The sequence below is a fragment of the Macaca mulatta genome, chromosome 3, assembly GCF_049350105.2.
Source record: "Macaca mulatta isolate MMU2019108-1 chromosome 3, T2T-MMU8v2.0, whole genome shotgun sequence".
Lineage (NCBI taxonomy): Eukaryota > Metazoa > Chordata > Mammalia > Primates > Cercopithecidae > Macaca > Macaca mulatta.
Window position 1 is genome coordinate 179119480 of NC_133408.1, and position 18904 is coordinate 179138383.

The 18904-nt window shown below is 40.3% G+C and overlaps 1 protein-coding gene across 13 annotated transcripts in view; it reads left to right on the forward strand.

The window, feature by feature from the left end:
* Positions 1 to 18904, forward strand: part of UBN2 (ubinuclein 2) — a 77789-nt gene that overhangs the window by 46858 nt on the left and 12027 nt on the right. For 8 of the 13 annotated variants that reach the window (XR_013415641.1, XR_001443894.3, XR_013415639.1 and 5 more), the window contains 5 exons: positions 1323 to 1365; positions 4303 to 4353; positions 5331 to 6881; positions 16005 to 16236; positions 16660 to 16752. Coding sequence is in view for 7 of the 13 variants with exons in the window: in XM_001108123.5 (XP_001108123.2) it covers positions 1323 to 1365; positions 4303 to 4353; positions 5331 to 6881; positions 16005 to 16236; positions 16660 to 16752 (1970 nt within the window). In the remaining 6 variants the exon portion in view is untranslated. The remainder of the gene's footprint in view (positions 1 to 1322; positions 1366 to 4302; positions 4354 to 5330; positions 6882 to 16004; positions 16237 to 16659; positions 16753 to 18904) is intronic. The other 5 variants (XM_015135019.3, XM_077997489.1, XM_077997488.1 and 2 more) reach the window with 3 other exon arrangements.

Here is an 18904-nt window from a genome sequence, read left to right on the forward strand (position 1 = left end):
AATTTTCCATTTAATATTTTCAGACCTCAGTTGACCACAGGCAACTGAAACCGCAGAAATTGAAAACTGTGGATAAGGGGGGGCTACTGTAGTTCCAAAGCCATATATGCATTACAATTCAGGTACAAATAATGCATTCCTTTAATTCTAAAGGTGTTTACAAAAGATGTCTCCCTCTCTTTTTTTTTTTTTTTTTTTTTTTTGAGATGGAGTCTTGCTCTGTCACCCAAGCTGGAGTGCAGTGGAACAATCTCAACTCACTGCAACCTCCATCTCCCAGGTTCAAGCAATTCTTCTGCCTCAGCCTCCCGAGTAGCTGGGACTACGGGCGTGAGCCACCACACCTGGCTAATTTTTGTATTTTTAGTAGAGACGGGGTTTCACCATGTTGGCCAGGCTGGTCTCAAACTCCTGGCCTCACATGATCTGCCTGCCTCAGCCCAAAGTGCTAGGATTACAGGCTTGAGCCACTGCACCCAGCCTCCTTCTCCCTTTTTAAAAATATCTTTATTATGATCATTAACTTTGTGTTTTGTTTAACTTTGTGTTTTGTTTTGTACTGTAAAGTAGGAATCTATGGGATAAGTGGGCCTAGAGGTCGTTTCCCTAAATGGCCTTCATCAAAAAAAACTTAGAAAATTACTGTTGCCTAAATGAAGTTGTAAGTTGACAGTTTTAATCAAGATTCCTGTTAATCTAGTTAGTGACATTTTAGCCAAGTGAAGTAGACAAGGTGAAGTATTTTAGCTTGTCAACACTTATTCAACAAACATTTGAATACTTTGACTTACTATGGAACTCGTTAGTTTTTTTTAATCTTTGAACTTTTTCAAAGTTTTCCAAAACTTCCAAGATTCCATAGTAATTTTTCTTGCCCTTTCTCTCCCTGTCATTTTGACATTTTTTATTTGAATTTTTACATTACAAAAATTTTTCTTTAAAAGCTCAGGGGTTTTTTTGTTTTGGTTAAGTTAAATCTCATTCACACTTTCTTTGCATGTTTAATTTGAGCCTGAAGTTCCTTGAAGCTCTTTTAGGAGGGGGGTTGTTTTACAGTTTATGTATTTACATTTAATTTTTAGAAAATTGTATTATCTACATTTCATGTTTTACTGGTTGTTTGGCCTTTCAGTTAATCTGAATTGGGGAAAATGTTGCTACACACTTAGTATAAACTGAGCACTTAAATATGGTTCCTTCAAAGAGCTTTCCAAATAGCAGAAGGAATTATTTACCACATAATTACAAAGCTATTTATTATAATTTTCTAATGAGCAATATAACTGCTACTGAAATAGCCTTTTAAAATCATTTTATCTTAGGGCAAAGAAAAAGGTGATTCCTGCACCTAAACCCAAAGTAAAGGTAAGTATTAAAACAAAATCTTTAATTAGTTATAGTTGGTGAATGTGAAATACATTCGTAAGATGAAAAAGATTTATGGTATTTAGCAGAGGTCAGTAGGCACTATAAGATAGGTGTTTTCAACCTCATAATAATCTTAGAACTTTTGTATTTGGGAGAATAGATTCCTGTGTAGCAGTGGGAAATATGCATATGCCAATTATAAAGCTTAACTTTATTAATACTTGGAAATGCTAGGTAAACTATAACAAATACTCTTTCATAGCACAGCTGAGATTGAAAATATGTAAGAAAAATTCCTAAGACCAAAAACAAAAAAGGAGCTGACAGTGTTAATCTGTCGCTTAAACTTTGGTTGCCCTTGGAGGCATTTGGCACTTTCTACCCATCACTTTATGGTTTCTTTTTATGTTTCTTCTCAGAGCATAGCAGTTAGGGTTTTCTTGGGCTTGTACAGGTTAAAACTTGGGATGAAATCTGTGTAAAGCTGGACCTTCAAACTATAACGTATTTAGTAAAAGAAAGGACTAGAAAAAAATCCAGCCACCAGCAGAAGACATTAAGAAAAGTGGCTCTTGGCCGGGCGCAGTGGCTCACGCCTGTAATACCAGCAATTTGGGAGGCCGAGGTGGGCGGATCACGAGGTCAAGAGATCGAGACCATCCTAGCTAACATGGTGAAACCCTGTCTCTACTAAAAATACAAAAAACTAGCCGGGCGTGGTGGCGGGCGCCTGTAGTCCCAGCTCCTTGGGAGGCTGAGGCAGGAGAATGGCGTGAACCCGGGAAGCGGAGCTTGCAGTGAGCTGAGATCGCGCCACTGCACTCCAGCCTGGGAGACAGAGCCAGACTCCGCCTCAAAAAAAAAAAAAGTGGCTGTCTTGGACTGGGTTCTGGTTTGGAGGAAGAATGTCCTTGCTGGAGTTTAAGTTACACTATCTCTACAATCTGAGAAAACCCCAAGCGGAAAAAGTAACTTAGTTATTGGATTAGTAGTAACCCAGGGCCTCTGGCAAAAGTAAATTCTATGTGGCATAATGTGCCCTCTTCAGAGGCCTCAAAGGCCTTCCTCCTATAAACCATGTCAGACCTGAACTCACAGTCTGAAATACAGAATACATGAGAGGATAAGTTACTATGAGTGACAGTCAGTAGGAACAATAAACAACAGTTAGATCCCTAAGACAGACAAGTAGTGCATTTATGGAATTTAATACATAAAATAATTTTACTTAAAATTTTTTAATATTTAGAGAAATAGAAAAGGGAATAAAAGATATCCTATCAAAATAGACAAAGTAGATTTGAAAGAGAATCAAAATATAACCTCTGGAAGTAAAAACTATAGTCATTTGAAATTAAAATTTTAATGAAAGCCCATACCTTTTAGGTTTTACACTTTGCTCTGTAGCCTTTGTCTCTTTGGTTTTTTTTTTTTGTTGTTGTTGTTTTTAACAGATGAGTTTCTTTGCTTGTAAGATTGTGTCCAGATGGTCAATATTTATTATTCTGTGGCCTTCCTGACTTTTTTGGCGTTAGAGCCTCTTTAAATGCAGGGTAAATAGTCTTCTTTTTCTTTTTTCTTTCTTTTTTTTTTTTTTTGAGACAGTCTTGCCATGTCACCCAGGCTGGAGTGCAGTGGTGCGGTGCGATCTCGGCTTACTGCAACCTCCACCTCCCAGGTTCAAGCAATTCTCATGCCTCAGCCTCCTGAGTAGCTGGGATTACAGGCGCGTACCACCACGCCTGGCTAATTTTTGTATTTTTAGTAGAGACAGGGTTTCACCATGTTGGTCATGCTGGTCTCGAACTCCTGACCACGTGATCCACCTGCCTTGGCTTCCCAAAGTGCTGGGATTTCAGGTGTGAGCCACCGTGCCCAGCCAATAGTCCTCTTTTTCTTAATAACCTACTACTTTGTCTTCTGATCCAAATAATATTGAGCCAATCTTTCATTAAATCTCTTGAGTTTGGACTTTGTTTTGACACTTCACTTTATTTTTATTAGAATACTAAAGTTTTAATAGCCTCCATAAAGGATTGGTTACATTTTGATACATCTGTTCAAACATATGATTAATAGAATAATTGGATAGGAAATTTATTAAATTCTAACACTGGATGTGTTAGAATGATATGGGGGAGTCATCAGTTTTTTTGTTTGTTTCCTTCTCTATGGTTAAATTACTTTTTCCTTTTCCCAAAATGGAAAAGCTATATTGTTGATGTGGTTTTTTTCCTACTGTAACTCCCTATACTGTTTCTAGTTACAAAGGTTAAGATAAGGAAATGCCTATAATAGAAGATGCAAATAACACAGAAAAGTAAGGAGAAAAGTAAAAGTATCTATAAATTTCTCCTCAGTGAGAGAATAAAAGCTCTTGGCTTTCTAGGACACATCTTCCTTCCCTTCTTCTGAAACTCTGTTCTTCCCTCCCTCCCTTCCATTCATCCGTCCATGCATCTATCCAATTAGCTATCCATTTATTTAGTCTTTTATATAAATGGAACAACCTGCTTTTCTGACTCAGTTATGTATCCTGAACAATTCTCTGCCAGTATAAATCTACACAGTATTCTATTAGAGTGCATTTGATGTTTTTATAAATAAAAATTAATAATCAAAAAGTCACTTTAAAACAGCAGTTTTATACTAGTAATACTTCCAACATTTGGATACATTTCCCACCCTTTATTTTGTACTTTTTATAATGGTATTTTCACTAATTACGTAAGTGGATGGCATATCAAAACAAACGTGTCTCATTTGTATTACCTATTCTTCTTAGCAGACATTTGTGACCTTAATGTAGTACACTTTACTTCCAATAGGCAGTGAGGTTTTTAATCAGGGGTTTTAGAATAAAAGCTTAGAAAAAATACTAAGGAAGTTAGAGTGTAACAGTATTCTTAACAGCTTGCTTATGTAATACCTTAGGAGGTGATGGTAAAGACCCTTCCTCTCCATTCTTTCCCCACTATGCTTAAGGTAAGTGCTATGGTTGTATAAATCAGTATATAATATAACACTCTAGGTTTGTTTGGGTTTGTTTAAGAAACTAATTGAGGAGACTTTGATACGACTTTTATGTAATAGGTTTTTGCTTCTCAATCTTAATAAAATGAGTCAAATACTTTATTTATCTTTAAAAATAAATAGATGCTTTTTAATTCTTTTGCTCTTTGAATATTGTAAACTGTGCTCTAGTTATTTTCCTTAAATATTAAGAAGGTTGATTCTTTGAGAAACAGACTCTAACAACTGTTAGGTATTCAGAGTTGTAATTCTTAATACCCTTGTTTTCTTAGCATAGAGCCCTGCTCACAGCGGACACTTAATGGATATATATTGAATAAATGACAAATGAATAATTTACAAATAAATTACAGATTCACCATAACAAATAGCATAATTTATATATGCTTGGATTGAATCATCTGCCACTTTGACGTACCAGTTTTTCTATGTACTGGCTGTAGGGTAGCTGCAGGACAGGGCATACAAAGAGGCAGAAATGCATGGAAGCAGAAAGTGAAGGTCAGCCTCCTAGCAAACCATCCCAGACGAGAAGGGGAGAGTCTTAATATAAAGGCAGAATTTCTCCTGAGTGCAGGGGAATAAAAAGAGAATAATCTGAACAGATGGATTTGGAACAGGATGTGAAGATCTGATGCAGGTGAGGGAGGCTCATCAGTAATGTTACTAGTATATGAATGTTCCTTCCACTTGGTGTTAAGCTTACCAAGGTATGACAGCTATGTGCAATATATCAGATACTTTGTCTTGTGAGGACAGCTCAGTCAGGAGCTCTGTCATCTCAAAAATTATTTTTGTTTTGATAGTCCCTAAACATTTCCAGTAGAAAAACAATTTTAATTGTCATGAAAATCTCTTAGTTATTTAAAATTAACTTTGTAATTTTTTATTCACCATTTCTATTTTTTTCATATGATGCTTTACATTAGGAGTATAGTCCAAAAAAGGACCAGAAAACTCCGGCATCCCTGGTGGCTTCGGTTAGCGGTCCTCCAACGAGCTCCAGCACAACTGCCGTTGCTGCAGCCAGCTCTAGCTCTGCACCAGCCCAAGAAACCATCTGCCTCGACGACTCACTAGATGAAGACCTTTCTTTCCATTCACCTTCACTGGATCTTGTTTCTGAAGCTTTAGCGGTTATCAACAGTGGGAACAAGGGCCCTCCTGTTGGCTCAAGGATAAGCATGCCAACCACAAAGCCTCGTCCAGGACTGAGAGAAGAAAAATTAGCTAGTATCATGAGTAAGCTGCCACTGGCTACTCCCAAAAAACTAGATTCTACTCAGCCTACACATTCTTCAAGTCTTATTGCTGGTCACACAGGGCCAGTACCAAAGAAACCCCAGGATTTAGCTCATACTGGCATCTCTTCAGGCCTTATTGCTGGTTCTTCCATTCAGAACCCTAAAGTTTCTTTAGAACCTTTGCCAGCCAGGCTACTTCAACAAGGACTTCAGAGGTCAAGCCAGATTCACACTTCTTCCTCTTCACAGACCCACGTCTCCTCTTCTTCCCAAGCCCAAATTGCTGCCTCTTCTCATGCTCTGGGAACATCCGAGGCCCAAGATGCTTCTTCATTAACACAAGTAACAAAGGTGCACCAGCATTCAGCTGTCCAGCAGAACTATGTGTCTCCATTACAGGCCACCATCAGTAAATCCCAGACCAACCCTGTGGTGAAGTTAAGTAATAATCCCCAACTCTCCTGTCCCTCCTCGCTTATTAAGACTTCAGATAAGCCACTTATGTACCGCCTTCCTTTATCTACCCCCTCACCTGGAAATGGTTCTCAAGGGTCCCACCCCCTGGTTTCTAGGACAGTACCTAGCACCACTACCTCCAGTAACTATTTAGCCAAGGCTATGGTGTCACAGATCTCCACGCAGGGTTTCAAATCTCCCTTCTCGATGGCTGCCTCCCCAAAACTTGCCGCATCTCCCAAGCCTGCCACATCTCCTAAACCCCTGCCCTCGCCTAAGCCTTCTGCCTCACCCAAGCCCTCTCTGTCAGCTAAGCCTTCAGTATCAACTAAACTTATTTCTAAATCCAACCCGACTCCCAAGCCTACTGTATCCCCAAGTAGTTCCAGTCCAAATGCACTAGTAGCCCAGAGTAGCCACTCCAGCACTAACAACCCGGTCCATAAACAGCCCAGTGGAATGAACATCAGCAGACAGTCTCCCACCTTGAATTTATTGCCCTCTAATCGCACTTCAGGCCTTCCATCTACAAAAAATCTTCAGGCCCCCTCAAAGCTAACAAACTCATCATCCACTGGAACTGTTGGGAAGAATAGCTTGAGTGGAATTGCAATGAATGTACCTGCCAGCAGAGGTAGCAACCTTAACTCAAGCGGAGCTAATAGGACTAGTCTATCTGGGGGAACAGGAAGTGGAACACAGGGTGCTACCAAACCATTGTCTACTCCACATAGACCATCCACTGCCTCAGGGTCTTCAGTGGTAACAGCCAGTGTGCAGGTATGTATGTTCTGTACATCCATGTGATAAACTGTAAGATTGCATAGTGTCATCTTTCTTGTAGGTAACTTTAATAAGCTTTTTATGATACGTGGATTGTTCTCAATAGGCTTATTACAGCCTGTGGCCATGGAATATTCCTGATGCTGACATCATAGTGGTAGGCACACTTGTAGATGAGGTGTTTGTTGGGATGTGGATTTTTTTTTTAAACAAAGTAACAAAGGTGCACCAGCATTCAGCTGTCCGACAGAACGATGTCTTCATTACAAGCAACCATCACTAAATCAACTTTAAAATTATTTGAAAAAGCACAACTAAAATGCATATTTCAAACTTTCTTATCAAAATTCAGAACAAAGTAGTAACTTAGGAATTTAACATTCACTTAACTCTTCCCTTCCGTTTTTCTCCTGCCAGCTTTCTTACTTTTAAATCAAATTTTTACATTCCTGTTATTTTTTAATCATTTATCTTCTCAAAATTTTTATTTTGCATTAATTTTATAGTGCTATATAATTTTCTGTGTCAAATTAGTGTCAGTTGTCCTTTTATTCCACAGTTTTCCCATTCATGAATTTTTAGTTTAAACTTAATCTCTCAATTAGCTGAGTGCCTCACTCAAGCAATCTTTTTAAGAAGGGTAGCCTGGCGTGGTGGCTCATGCCTCTAATCCCAGCACTTTGGGAGGCCAAGGCAGGAGGAACACTTGAGGTCAGGAGTTCAAGACCAACCTGGCCAACATGGTGAAACCCTGGCTACTAAAAATACAAAAAAATTAGCCAGGCATGGTGACGCATGCCTGTAGTCGCAGCTGTTTGGGAGGCCGAGGCAGGAGAGTCGCTTGAACCCAGGAGGCAGAGGTTGCAGTGAATGATATCACGCCATTGCACTCTAGCCTGGGTGACAGAGCGAAACTCCATCTCAAAAAAAAAAATAGTAATAAATTTTAAAAAGGGTAGCATGAATGCTATTTTACCTTAGCTCATGTGCCCCTGGTAATTTCTTTCTGTGCTGTCACACTTGAGTAGGCATAACCTTCTTGGGGCACTAACTGTTCCACTTCAAATTTTGTAAATACTCTTCCAGTGACTCTTGCTTAGTATTTAGGATTATGGAGAAGTCTGAGACCATTCTCAGACTTTTCTCATTCTCCTTTTGTTCCCTTATCATTAATGTGTTTTCTCTGCCTAGTTTTCATTAGTTGTATACCTAGAACATAATAGCATTCCATCTCAGACCTGGTTATTTATTTTAGATCAAGAATATTTTGTTGTATTATGTGTCTGATTACTGTTTCTGATGCATTTATCCTAAGTTTTTTGAGAACCCTTTATTATATTTATTTATTTATTTTTTTTTTTAATTTTTCCCTGAGACGGAGTCTCACTCTGTTGTACAGGCTAGAGGGCAGTGACGCAATCTTGGCTCACAGCAGCCTCCGCTTCTTGGGTTCAAGAGATTCTCCTGCCTCAGGCTCCCAAGTAGCTGGAATTACAGGCACCTGCCACCATGCCTGGCTAATTTTTGTATGTTTATTTATTTATTGTTATTTTTTGAGACCCAGTCTCCTCTGTCGCCCAAGCTGGAGTGCAATGGTGTGATCTCGGCGCACTGCAACCTCCACCTCTCGGGTTCAAGCAATTCTCCCTACCTCAGCCTCCTGAGTAGCTGGGATTATAGGCACCCACCACCGTGCATAGAGACAGTATTTTGTCATGCTGGCCAGGCTGGTCTTGAACTCCTGACCTCAGGTGATCCACCCACCTCGGCCTCCCAAACTGCTGGGATTACAGGCATGAGCCACCATGCTTGGCCTAACTTTTATATTTTTAGTAGAGTTGGAGTTTCACCATGTTGACTGGGCTGGTCTCAAACTCCTAACCTCAAGTGATCCGCCTGCCTCAGCCTCCCAAAGTGCTGGGATGATAGGCATGAGCCACCACACCCAGCCTATGTTTCGTCTCTCTGTCTTCCATATTATCTTCTGTTATTGTTTTACTCTCTCTGCCACTTCTTTGTATTCTGACACTTTCTCAGATTTGTCCTTTATGTTAATGGTTTAGATTCTTTAACTTTTTTTCCCCTGAAAGTAATATGTGTTCACTGAAGTCAAATTTAGAAAAAAGAAAATAAAAATCACCTATTAATCCAACACTGTTTACGCTTTGTAGGTACTTTTTAAGACTTTTTTCGATAAAATGTGTTTTATATATTTCATTTTATAACTGTCCAAAAAAAAAATACCATTTTATGATATGCAAGTTCTTAGGTTCTTAAATATTCTTTGAAAACTTAACTTTTATTGATTTATGGAATTGTGTTGTCTAAGGAAGTACTCTTTGTACTGCCTCCTATTTATGTGGAACAGCAACATCTAATGAGAAGAGTTTCCCCTTGCTGTATGTCAAGGTTTACTGCTGTTCAATACAGTCTAAGGGTTGATACTCAATATACATTGCATACATTCAGTATACGTATATTCACATCATCATTCTGCCACTGATGTAGGCATAGGAATGACTAGATGTCAGAATTCTAATGTAGAACAAATTCAGCTAACTGGTAATTCATTAATTGAAATCTAGGATTAACTGATGTTTTATGTATGTACATTTACTTTCATCAGAAATAAAATAATAAAAACAAATTGATATTAGGGATTATATGTTAAAATGTATATGGAGATGAATGAATAAAGACCTTCCCTTATGAAAAAAAAGTATGTGGAAGATTGGAGTTAGTCTGCATTACTGTCTATATTATCTTTATTAAAAAATTTACTCTTGTTAAGATTCTTAATTTGATAAAAGGAATAAGTGAAAAGATAGCATAAATGGCAGTTCCCTGCCCCATATCCTCCTCCTAGGGTTAACTACTTTTAACCCTTTCAGCATTTTCTTCTTAGTGTTTTTAAATAAGAATAATAAATGGAAAACTCTTAATTTTATCAATTTTATAAAAATTTGGGGAGTTATTTCTGGAATTAAAAACTCCTTTTTATTTTCATTTGCTTCATTTTCTTTGAACTTAAGATTAAATCTTTCTTCATCCTTTGTCATCTCTACAATCTGTCAGTTCTATTTTGTTCCCAAAGATCTTCCTGTATTTGATCATTTATCGCAAAAGAACCCCTGTATCATCTAACAAATAATTGGTTTGTCAGCATGGAGGCTACTTGGCAAAATATGCATTTCTGAAGACTAGCTACTCCCTCCTGGTTTTCTTCCTCTCCCAAATGGCTTTATGATTTGGAGACTGAAGTGTTCCTGTCTTCATATCTGATCTTTTTTCTTTTTTCTGTCTTACTGGTTTGACTGAAGAAAAGTTTAATAATTCATTAAGGGCATTTCTACCCCTTGACGAAACTAAAGTTCTTTTTGTTTTAACGTAGCATCTCAGTGAAGTCTTACCAGCTATCTTGTGGCCTCTAGAACCTGTCTATAGCTCTCCAGTACTGAAAACAGATTTCCTATCTATGCGTGTAAAACATTCACCTTCTGTCTGACAGGCATCTGTGGGTGTCTACTCATTTGCAGAGTGAAAATGACAGGTCCTTTAACAAATGGCAAAAGGTAAACTCCTTCTGGGTTCAGGTTGTTAGCTCTGCTTGCTTTCTATTTAATAACTTTCCACACAGGGGTTTCCTCCTGTTTCTTACCCTTCAATTTACTGATTTTCTTTGAATCTTGTCTTTGCCACTTTATAATTCCAAACGTCATTCATTCATTAAGCAAATGTTTATTGAATGTTTACTATGTGCCAGGCACTCTTCTAGGTGCTGGGGAAATAGGGATGAACAGCATACTCAGCATTCCTGCTCTCATGGAGCATATAGTCTATGTAGGAAGACAAGCAAAAATACAAGTTTTATGAAAAAATAAAATTTGTAGGATAATATGATAAAGAGTTATTGCTGCCAGCATAAAGAAGGTGAAGAAGGTCTGAGGAGGTAACATTTGATCTGAGAATTGAATGAGCAGAAGCCAGCCATGTGGAGAAAAGAGGGGAAAAATAATTCAGGCCAGAGGGAACACTTGTATGAAGACACTGAGATGGAAAAGAGCCTGAAGTGAAGGCGGGCCTGCATGTCTGGACCATGGAGAGAGAGTGGTAGGTGATGAGATCAGAGAGAGACCAGAACCATGCCATGGAGGACCTTGTGAGCCACAGTAAGGACTTTGGATTTTATTCTCTGTGCAGTGGGAAGCTATTGGAGTTTCTTAAGCAGGGGACTGGTATGGTCTGATTTGCATTTCAAAAGGTTACTCTGAGTGTTGTGGGAAATAGGGGATCAGTGCACTCACCAAAGTAGAGTATGTGGTTTAAAAAAAATTTAATTGCAGCCGGTCGCAGTGGTCACACCTGTAATCCCAACACTTTGGGAGGCCGAGGTGGGTGGATCACAAGGTCAGGAGAGCGAGGTCATCCTGGCCACCATGGGGAAACCCCGTCTCTACTAAAAATGCAAAAATTAGCTGGGTGTGGTGGCATGTGCCTGTAATCCCAGCTACTTGGGAGGCTGAGGCAGGAGAATCACTGGAATCTGGGAGTCGGAGGTTGCAGTGAGCTGAGATCGCGCCACTGCACTCCAGCCTGGCAACAGAGGGAGACACCATCTCAAAAAAAAAAAAAAATTAATGCCCACTATGGGAAGAGCAGGGTTTCCCTTCAATGTTTTTTTCCCCTGGGAATAAAATGTAGAGGTCACGGAAACTATTTTTGACTGTGGGGCATAATCCTGAACTATTTAGCTGCTTCATGCTGACTTCTTGTGCATGATCCCAGATTATGTCAACATTGGAATACCCCACTGCTGAAAGGTCTCCATCTTTTAGGTTAGAGAGATTTGCAAATACCCATGTCACATTTAGATTATCTGATGCTTCCATTTATATTTATAAACAAAGTGGATATAGAAGTTACTTGAAAGTGTAAAATGTTAGGCAGTTATGGCATAGTATCACTTTTTTATTGCTATACTTGAGTTATTTAATTTTGGAAATTGCCCTGCCTAATTTACATCTTGCTTTTTTTTTTTTTTTTTTTTTTTTTTGAGACAGGGTCTTGCTCTGTTGCCCAGGCTGGAGTGCAGTGGCGTGGTCATGGCTCACTGCAACCTCCACCTCCAGGGTTCAAGCACTTCTCCTGCCTCAGCCTCCTGAGTACCTGGGATTACAGGCAAGCGCCACCATGCCCGGCTTATTTTTGTGTTTTTAGTAGAGACGGTGTTTCACCATGTTGGCCAGGCTGGTCTTGAATTCCTGGCCTCAGGTGATTCACCCACCTCAGCCTCCCAAAGTGCTGAGATAATAGGAGTGAGCCATAGTGACTGGCCCTCATTTTGCATCTATTTTAATGCTTCAATTGCACTCCTCCAGAAAAGCTTTAAAAGATTCCTTTTATTAACAGTATTGAATGTTCCTCACTAGGGAACTCCAGTTGGGGCACACAGCCTTGGAAACTCTTTATCATTCCAAGACTGCAGTAGAATTATGATTAAAAGAAGAAGCAACTCTGGTTAATTTTTTTTTTCCCCGAGATAGGGTCTTGCTGTGTCGTCCAGGCTAGAGTACAGTGGCACAATCTCAGCTCACTGCAACCTCCGCCTCCCAGGTTCAAGCGGTTCTCCTGCCTCAGCCTCCCGAGTAGCTGGGACTACAGACATGTGCCACCACACCTGGCTAATTTTTGTATTGAATTAATTATTGTAATTTCGTATTTTTAGTAGAGACAGAGTTAGTAGAGACCACCATGTTAGTCAGGCTGGTCTCGAATTCCTGATCTCATGATCCGCCCACCTTGGCCTCCCAAAGTGCTAGGATTACAGGCGTGAGCCACTGCACTGGCCAACACTGGTTCATTTTTAAGTTGATGCAGGATCTTTTCTATCCTGGTTGCATTAAGATACTATTATCTCTAACTTGGTAATTTTTTTCCTAAATGCACTCACTTTGTATATCGTGGTTGGCACAGTACAGGAAAAGACTGGCAAATAAAAACTGTCAGGTTCAAACATGGAGTGGTGAAGGTTTGTACTTACGTGTAAGAGAAAATTTTGGCAAAAAAGAAAGAATGGGTTTGTTGACTATAATGTCATCATTTTATGATACTTGAAAACTAAGATTTCAAGCCTAAGTGACTGGAAAGAATGGAATTCCCTGGTGAAAGCAGTTGACAGAAGATGGGGGAACCCATTGGAGAAGATGATTTCAGCTTTGGATATGTCAAGTTGGTGCTAGATATTCAAGCGGAATTATTCAGTTAACTCTCAGATATACAGGATGGAAACAGATGAGAGGCCAGAACTACGGATATAAATTTCAGTTGTAAAATTTGTTATTTTTATTAACAAATAAAGGAGAACAGGGGAGGGAGGCAGTTAAAGAACCAGAAAGAAGGCCGCTTGTGGATATTCTTCATTTGTTTGTTCAGCAGTGGCATAACCTCTTAAGTGTACAAATATATGTAATGTTATGTGGTATGTGTGTGTGGAAAGATTGTCTGCATTTTTCTTATACATTAAGAAATACCCCACCAGCAGCAAAAGGACCAAGATTTTTAAAATAATAAGTCCTTAATTAATAATGCTTATTGATACACATAATAAAAGTGGAAAGAGCTAACATTTATTATTTTTAAAATAGTCAACAAATTCCATTTTCCTGATCAAATTTAGATTTAGTGGGACACGGTGGCTCATGCCTATAATCCCAGCACTTTGGGAGGCCAAGGCAGGCAGATCACTTGAGCACAGGAGTTCGAGACCATCCTGGCCAACATGGTGAAACCCCATCTCTACTAAAAATACAAAAATTAGCTGGGCATGGCGGCACATGCCTGTAGTCCCAGCTACTCAGGAGGCCGAGGCAGGAGAATTGCTTGAACCCAGGAGGTGGAGGTTGCAGTGAGCCAAGATCGCAGCACTACACTGCAGCCTGGGCAACAGAGTGAGACTCCCGTCTCAAAAAAAAAAAAAAAAAAAGCAGGGAAACCAAAAAAAATACAAAGTTAAAGTTTTGACCAGGAAAATTTGGATTTGGTAAAATAAGACTACAAAAGAAATCTCAGAATGACAGAAACTATAATAGATAACATATGATAATGACAAAATTTGATTGTATCAACTCCCTGTTGGTAGGTAAGTGCACATAGAAAAGAACAATGTTGGCCAGGCATGGTGGCTCATGCCTGTAATCTCAGTGCTTTGGAAGGCCTAGGTGTGAGGATTGCTGGAGCCCAGGAGTTCTTTTTTTTTTTTTTTTTTTTTTTTTGAGACAGAGTCTCGCTCTGTCGCCCAGGCTGGAGTGCAGTGGCGCAATCTCGGCTCACTGCAAGCTCCGCCTCCCGGGTTCACGCCATTCTCCTGCCTCAGCCTCCCGAGTAGCTGGGACTACAGGCGCCCGCCACTGCGCCCGGCTAATTTTTTGTATTTTTAGTAGAAACGGGGTTTCACCGTGGTCTCGATCTCCTGACCTTGTGATCCGCCCGCCTCGGCCTCCCAAAGTGCTGGGATTACAGGCGTGAGCCACCGCGCCCGGCATAGAGCCCAGGAGTTCGAGGCTAGCCTGAGCAACGTAGACACCGTCTCTATAAAAACATTTTAAAAAGTTAGCTGGGTCTGGTGGCACACGCCTGTAGGCCCAGCTACTTGGGAGGCTGAGGTGGGAGGATCACTTGCACCCAGGAGTTTGAGTCTGCCGTGAGCTACAATTGTGCCACTGCTCTCTAGCCTGGGGAACAGAGTGAAACCCCGTCTCTCAAAAAATAATAATCTTTTTTAAAAAAAATCAAAATGGAAAAAATGTAATTGTTGTGTAGAAAACTGTTCAAAGAATTAAACTAGGTATAGGAAGATATTTGCCAGGCGTTCTGGCTCACGCTATAATTCTAGCACTTTGGGAGGCACAGGCAGTGAGGAGATCACTTAAGCGTAGGAGTTCTAGCCCAGCCTGGGCAACATGGTGAAACCCCGTGTATAATAAATACAAAAAATGTTAGCCAGGTATGGTGGCATGTGCCTGTAGTCTTAGCTACTCGGGAGGCTGAGGTGAGAGGATCACTTGAGCCTCCAGGAGGTTTGAGATGGCAGTTAGCTGTGATTGCACTGCTATACTCCAGCGTGGGCAACAGGAGACCCTGTCTTAAAAAGGGGGCGGAGTTTGGGCAGGGGGAATATATTTAAGTAAGTTCTCTGTGAAAGCCCATCCAGGTCAGCATATTTCTTATTTATTTTATTTTTTTAAAGTCCTCCCTGCAGTCCAAATATGTTAGCATATTTCTGATTTCAGTGTTTTTATTCGTAAACATGGCGTCAAAGCCCAGGTAGGGGAGTGTGAAAACACTGTCATCTTTTACCTTAAGGAGTGTAATTTCAGAAAAGTAATAAAGTGAAAATCGCTTTCAGGAGTTAAGTGACTGGAACTAAGGAAACTGAAGTCTGTCATTCTGTTTGATAATAAAAGGAAGACAAATTAGATAGTGGCTAGGAGTTGAGGAAGAGCTAGAATAACGGCGTGGTTATAAAAAGAAATAATAAGTTTTTCTGTATCTGAGAAGGCAGAGGAAACATGGAAAAGGTGCAGTAGTAGATATTTGTACAAGAAAGTTCTATACGGTGAGAATTCATGGTGTAAGTCAGGTGGTTAGCTTTGGAGAAGGGCAGGTGAGGCTCATGGCGAGGAAGAATGCCTCGGCCTGGTCTCTAAGCTGATGTGATGACAGTAAAGGATACTGGGTAGGGCCCTGAAAGCAGCAGTCTAGAGCAGCCGCTGCAGGAAAGATGATGAGACAAATAGTAAAGTGAGCATTTTCAGAGACCCAGCCAAAATTGCACGGGATTGTTTACTCATGGTTCAGGTATTTGGGCTAGGAGGCAAAAGTGGAGGAGTGCAAGTGTAAGGTTGGGAATTAGTAGATTGAGAGAGTGCGTGAGTGTTCATATAAGTGCCACTAAAATAACAGCGTCTGAGGAAACTACAGTGGTAATGAAGAGCCTGTCTCACAACGTTTCTGTCAGAGCAGATGTAAGGCATAGTCTTGCATCTGTGAGGATATTATAGAAAATAAATCAATTTGGATTACTTTATTTCTTACGTATTTTGACCCCTGGTTTCTGCACAGTCCACAGCAGGAGCATCATTATTGGCTAATGCCTCACCTCTGACTCTCATGACATCACCTTTGTCTGTAACAAATCAAAATGTGACTCCTTTTGGGATGCTGGGTGGCCTTGTTCCAGTGACCATGCCCTTCCCGTTTCCCTTGGAGATATTTGGCTTTGGAACGGACACAGCTGGAGTGACAACCACCTCGGGATCTACCTCAGCCGCTTTCCACCATAGCCTAACTCAGAGTAAGTGGGGCTCTTCTATTTGCTTGGGCTGTCTAGCTTGACAGAACAGGAAACCTTATAAATTTATTCTAATTAAGAGTAGTCCAGTTGGAGTTAATGAAGATTATAGTTTTTTCTTAAGAAATGCAGTTTATATGTATATATAGTAAGTAAAATTATTGGACACTGGGGTTTTATATACAGTTTTTAAGCTATCTATACCACATTTCCATCTTAATGAAATTTTTAAGAGGAAGTCAATTGTGTTGGGTTATGTGCATACACATACATTAAAATAAGTAAATTTTTAAAAACGTGCTCTAGTTTTAGAAGGCCTTCGAAGTCAGGTGCTGTGCCGGCATTATGTAAATCAGTTTACATTTTTGAACTAAAAGGGCTCCAATCTGGATTTAAAGATGACTGACAAGTCTGTTTTCCTCTCAGATTTACTCAAGGGTTTACAGCCAGGAGGAGCCCAGCATGCAGCAGCGCTTTCCCACTCACCTCTGCCTGCACACTCACAGCAAGCATTTCACGGTGAGAATGCCGTCTCCTTCTTCCTCTCGTTCTTATTTGTATAGGCTTGTAGATATGGATTATACTTTTCTGAAAACATTGTGAATTGAATCACAAAGGCTGGAAAATGGAAATTTTCATAGACTGAATCCTCATTCCTCATTAGCAACAAATTCCTTTTAAGAGGAAGGAAATAGGTAAACGAGATCTTCTGTAACCTAAAAGCCTTTTTGAAGGTGTTTATTATGTGGAAATGATGACTAATGAGAGGATTCATAAGATGGTTAAAAGTTATGTACAGTAATGATAGTTGCTTACATTTATTGAAAGCTTACTAAATGCCACATAGTCTTGTGACAGTTTACATGGATAGCTTAGTCCTTAGATGACGGTCTCCATTTTACAGATCACGAAACTGAATCAGAGAGCTAAGCAACTTGCCCAAGGTAATACACAACTTGCCCAGATAACAAATGCTTGATCTGAGATTCACACCCAGGAAGTCTGACTCCATGACCTATATTCTTAGTCATTAAATGTCTTGGCATTTTAGCAGAGATGAAATTAATATGATCCTGCCAGGCACAGTGGCTTGCTCTTGTAATCCCAGCACTTTGGGAGGCCAAGGTGGGCAGGTCACTTGAGGTTGGGAGTTTCAAGACCAGCCTAGCCAATATGGTGAAACCCCGTCTCTACTAAAAATACAAAAGTTACCTGGGCCTGGTGGCACGTGCCTGTAGTCCCAGCTACTCGGGAGGCTGAGGCAGGAGAATTGCTTGAACCCGGGAGGTGGAGGTTGTGGTGAGCCGAGATCACGCCACTGCACTCCAGCCTGGGCAACAGAGTAAGACTGTCTCAGAAAATAAACATTAATATGATCCAAGCTGTATGCATTATGTCCTTGTAGGCAGCCAGATCGCTCTGAAATCTGACATTAGGCAGTCAGATTAGGCAGTGTGCCAAACACACTGGGCTCCAGCTTCTCGTTTTCCCCAGCAGTTGACCTCCATAGACGCTGATATTATTCTGAAGCCCATTTTCAGGATCTTTTGAGCAGAAATAACTGCTCAGCTGCCCTCTTAACTTTGAAAGTTGACTAGGCCTCACTTTTTTTTTTTTTTGGCCACTGAATCAAAATGATCTTTGAACCAGTTTACATTAACCACAGTGCAGACATGGGAACTGAGGAGCAATCTTGAGGCAACAGATTGCCATTAATCCTCCGAAAGAACTAAGTGGTGAGCTGTCCCAGTCTTACCCTTGAGAATGAGCATAAAACCACAGTTATGTAAAATGGGTAACAGAGAGTCGTGGCACAAATGTCAACAATCCCAATCTTCCTGAACTCTGACTAGTTTAAATATCTAAAGAGAATTGCCCTGTGACTAAAGCAGTTCCTCCCTGGGTGTAGACAACTGTTCGGTATAATGAATCTAGCTGAGGGTAGTGTACTCATGAGCAGATTGGCATGAATGTGGCCACCTGCAAGGAATTAAACAAGCAGGATTCTCATGGCTCCAAAAGACCCCAGTGTTCGCTCTTACACGAACTATCTCGTTTATCAATGCAGCACTGCTGTTCCAGAGGGAGAAAGGAAACATGACTGTCAGTATTTTCCAAATAACTAAAATTAAAAAGTTTAAAATTTTTCAACCAGCCTTGGTAGCTCATGCCTGTAATCCCAGCATTTTGGGAAGCCAAGCAGGCAGGTGGCTTGAGTCCAGGAGTTCGAGACCAGCCTGGTCAACATGGTGAAATGCTGTCTCTACAAAAAATTTTCTGGGCATTGTAGTGTGCCCCTGTAGTCCCAGCTACCCGGCAGGCTGAGGTGGGAGGATCACCTGTAGCTGGGAGGTCGAGGCTGCAGTGAGCTCTGATTATGCCACTACACTCCAGTCTGGGTAACAGAGTGAGAGTCTGTCTCCAAAAAAAAAAAGAGTTTAAAAATTTTCCCTTAAGACCCATTTTAAAGTATAAGTCACTGAACTTGAGGATCAGACTTGGATTTTTGAATTACAGAACTGCCGGTTTGAATAGGTTTAACTTGTTTGAACATCACTTTCTCTTGCTTGTAAACTGGAGACAACAAATGTTTTTAAGGACTTCATATGAGAATTTAATAAAAAATAATTGATTTAAAGCTTCTAGCATGGCACCTGGTGCATAGTAAGAG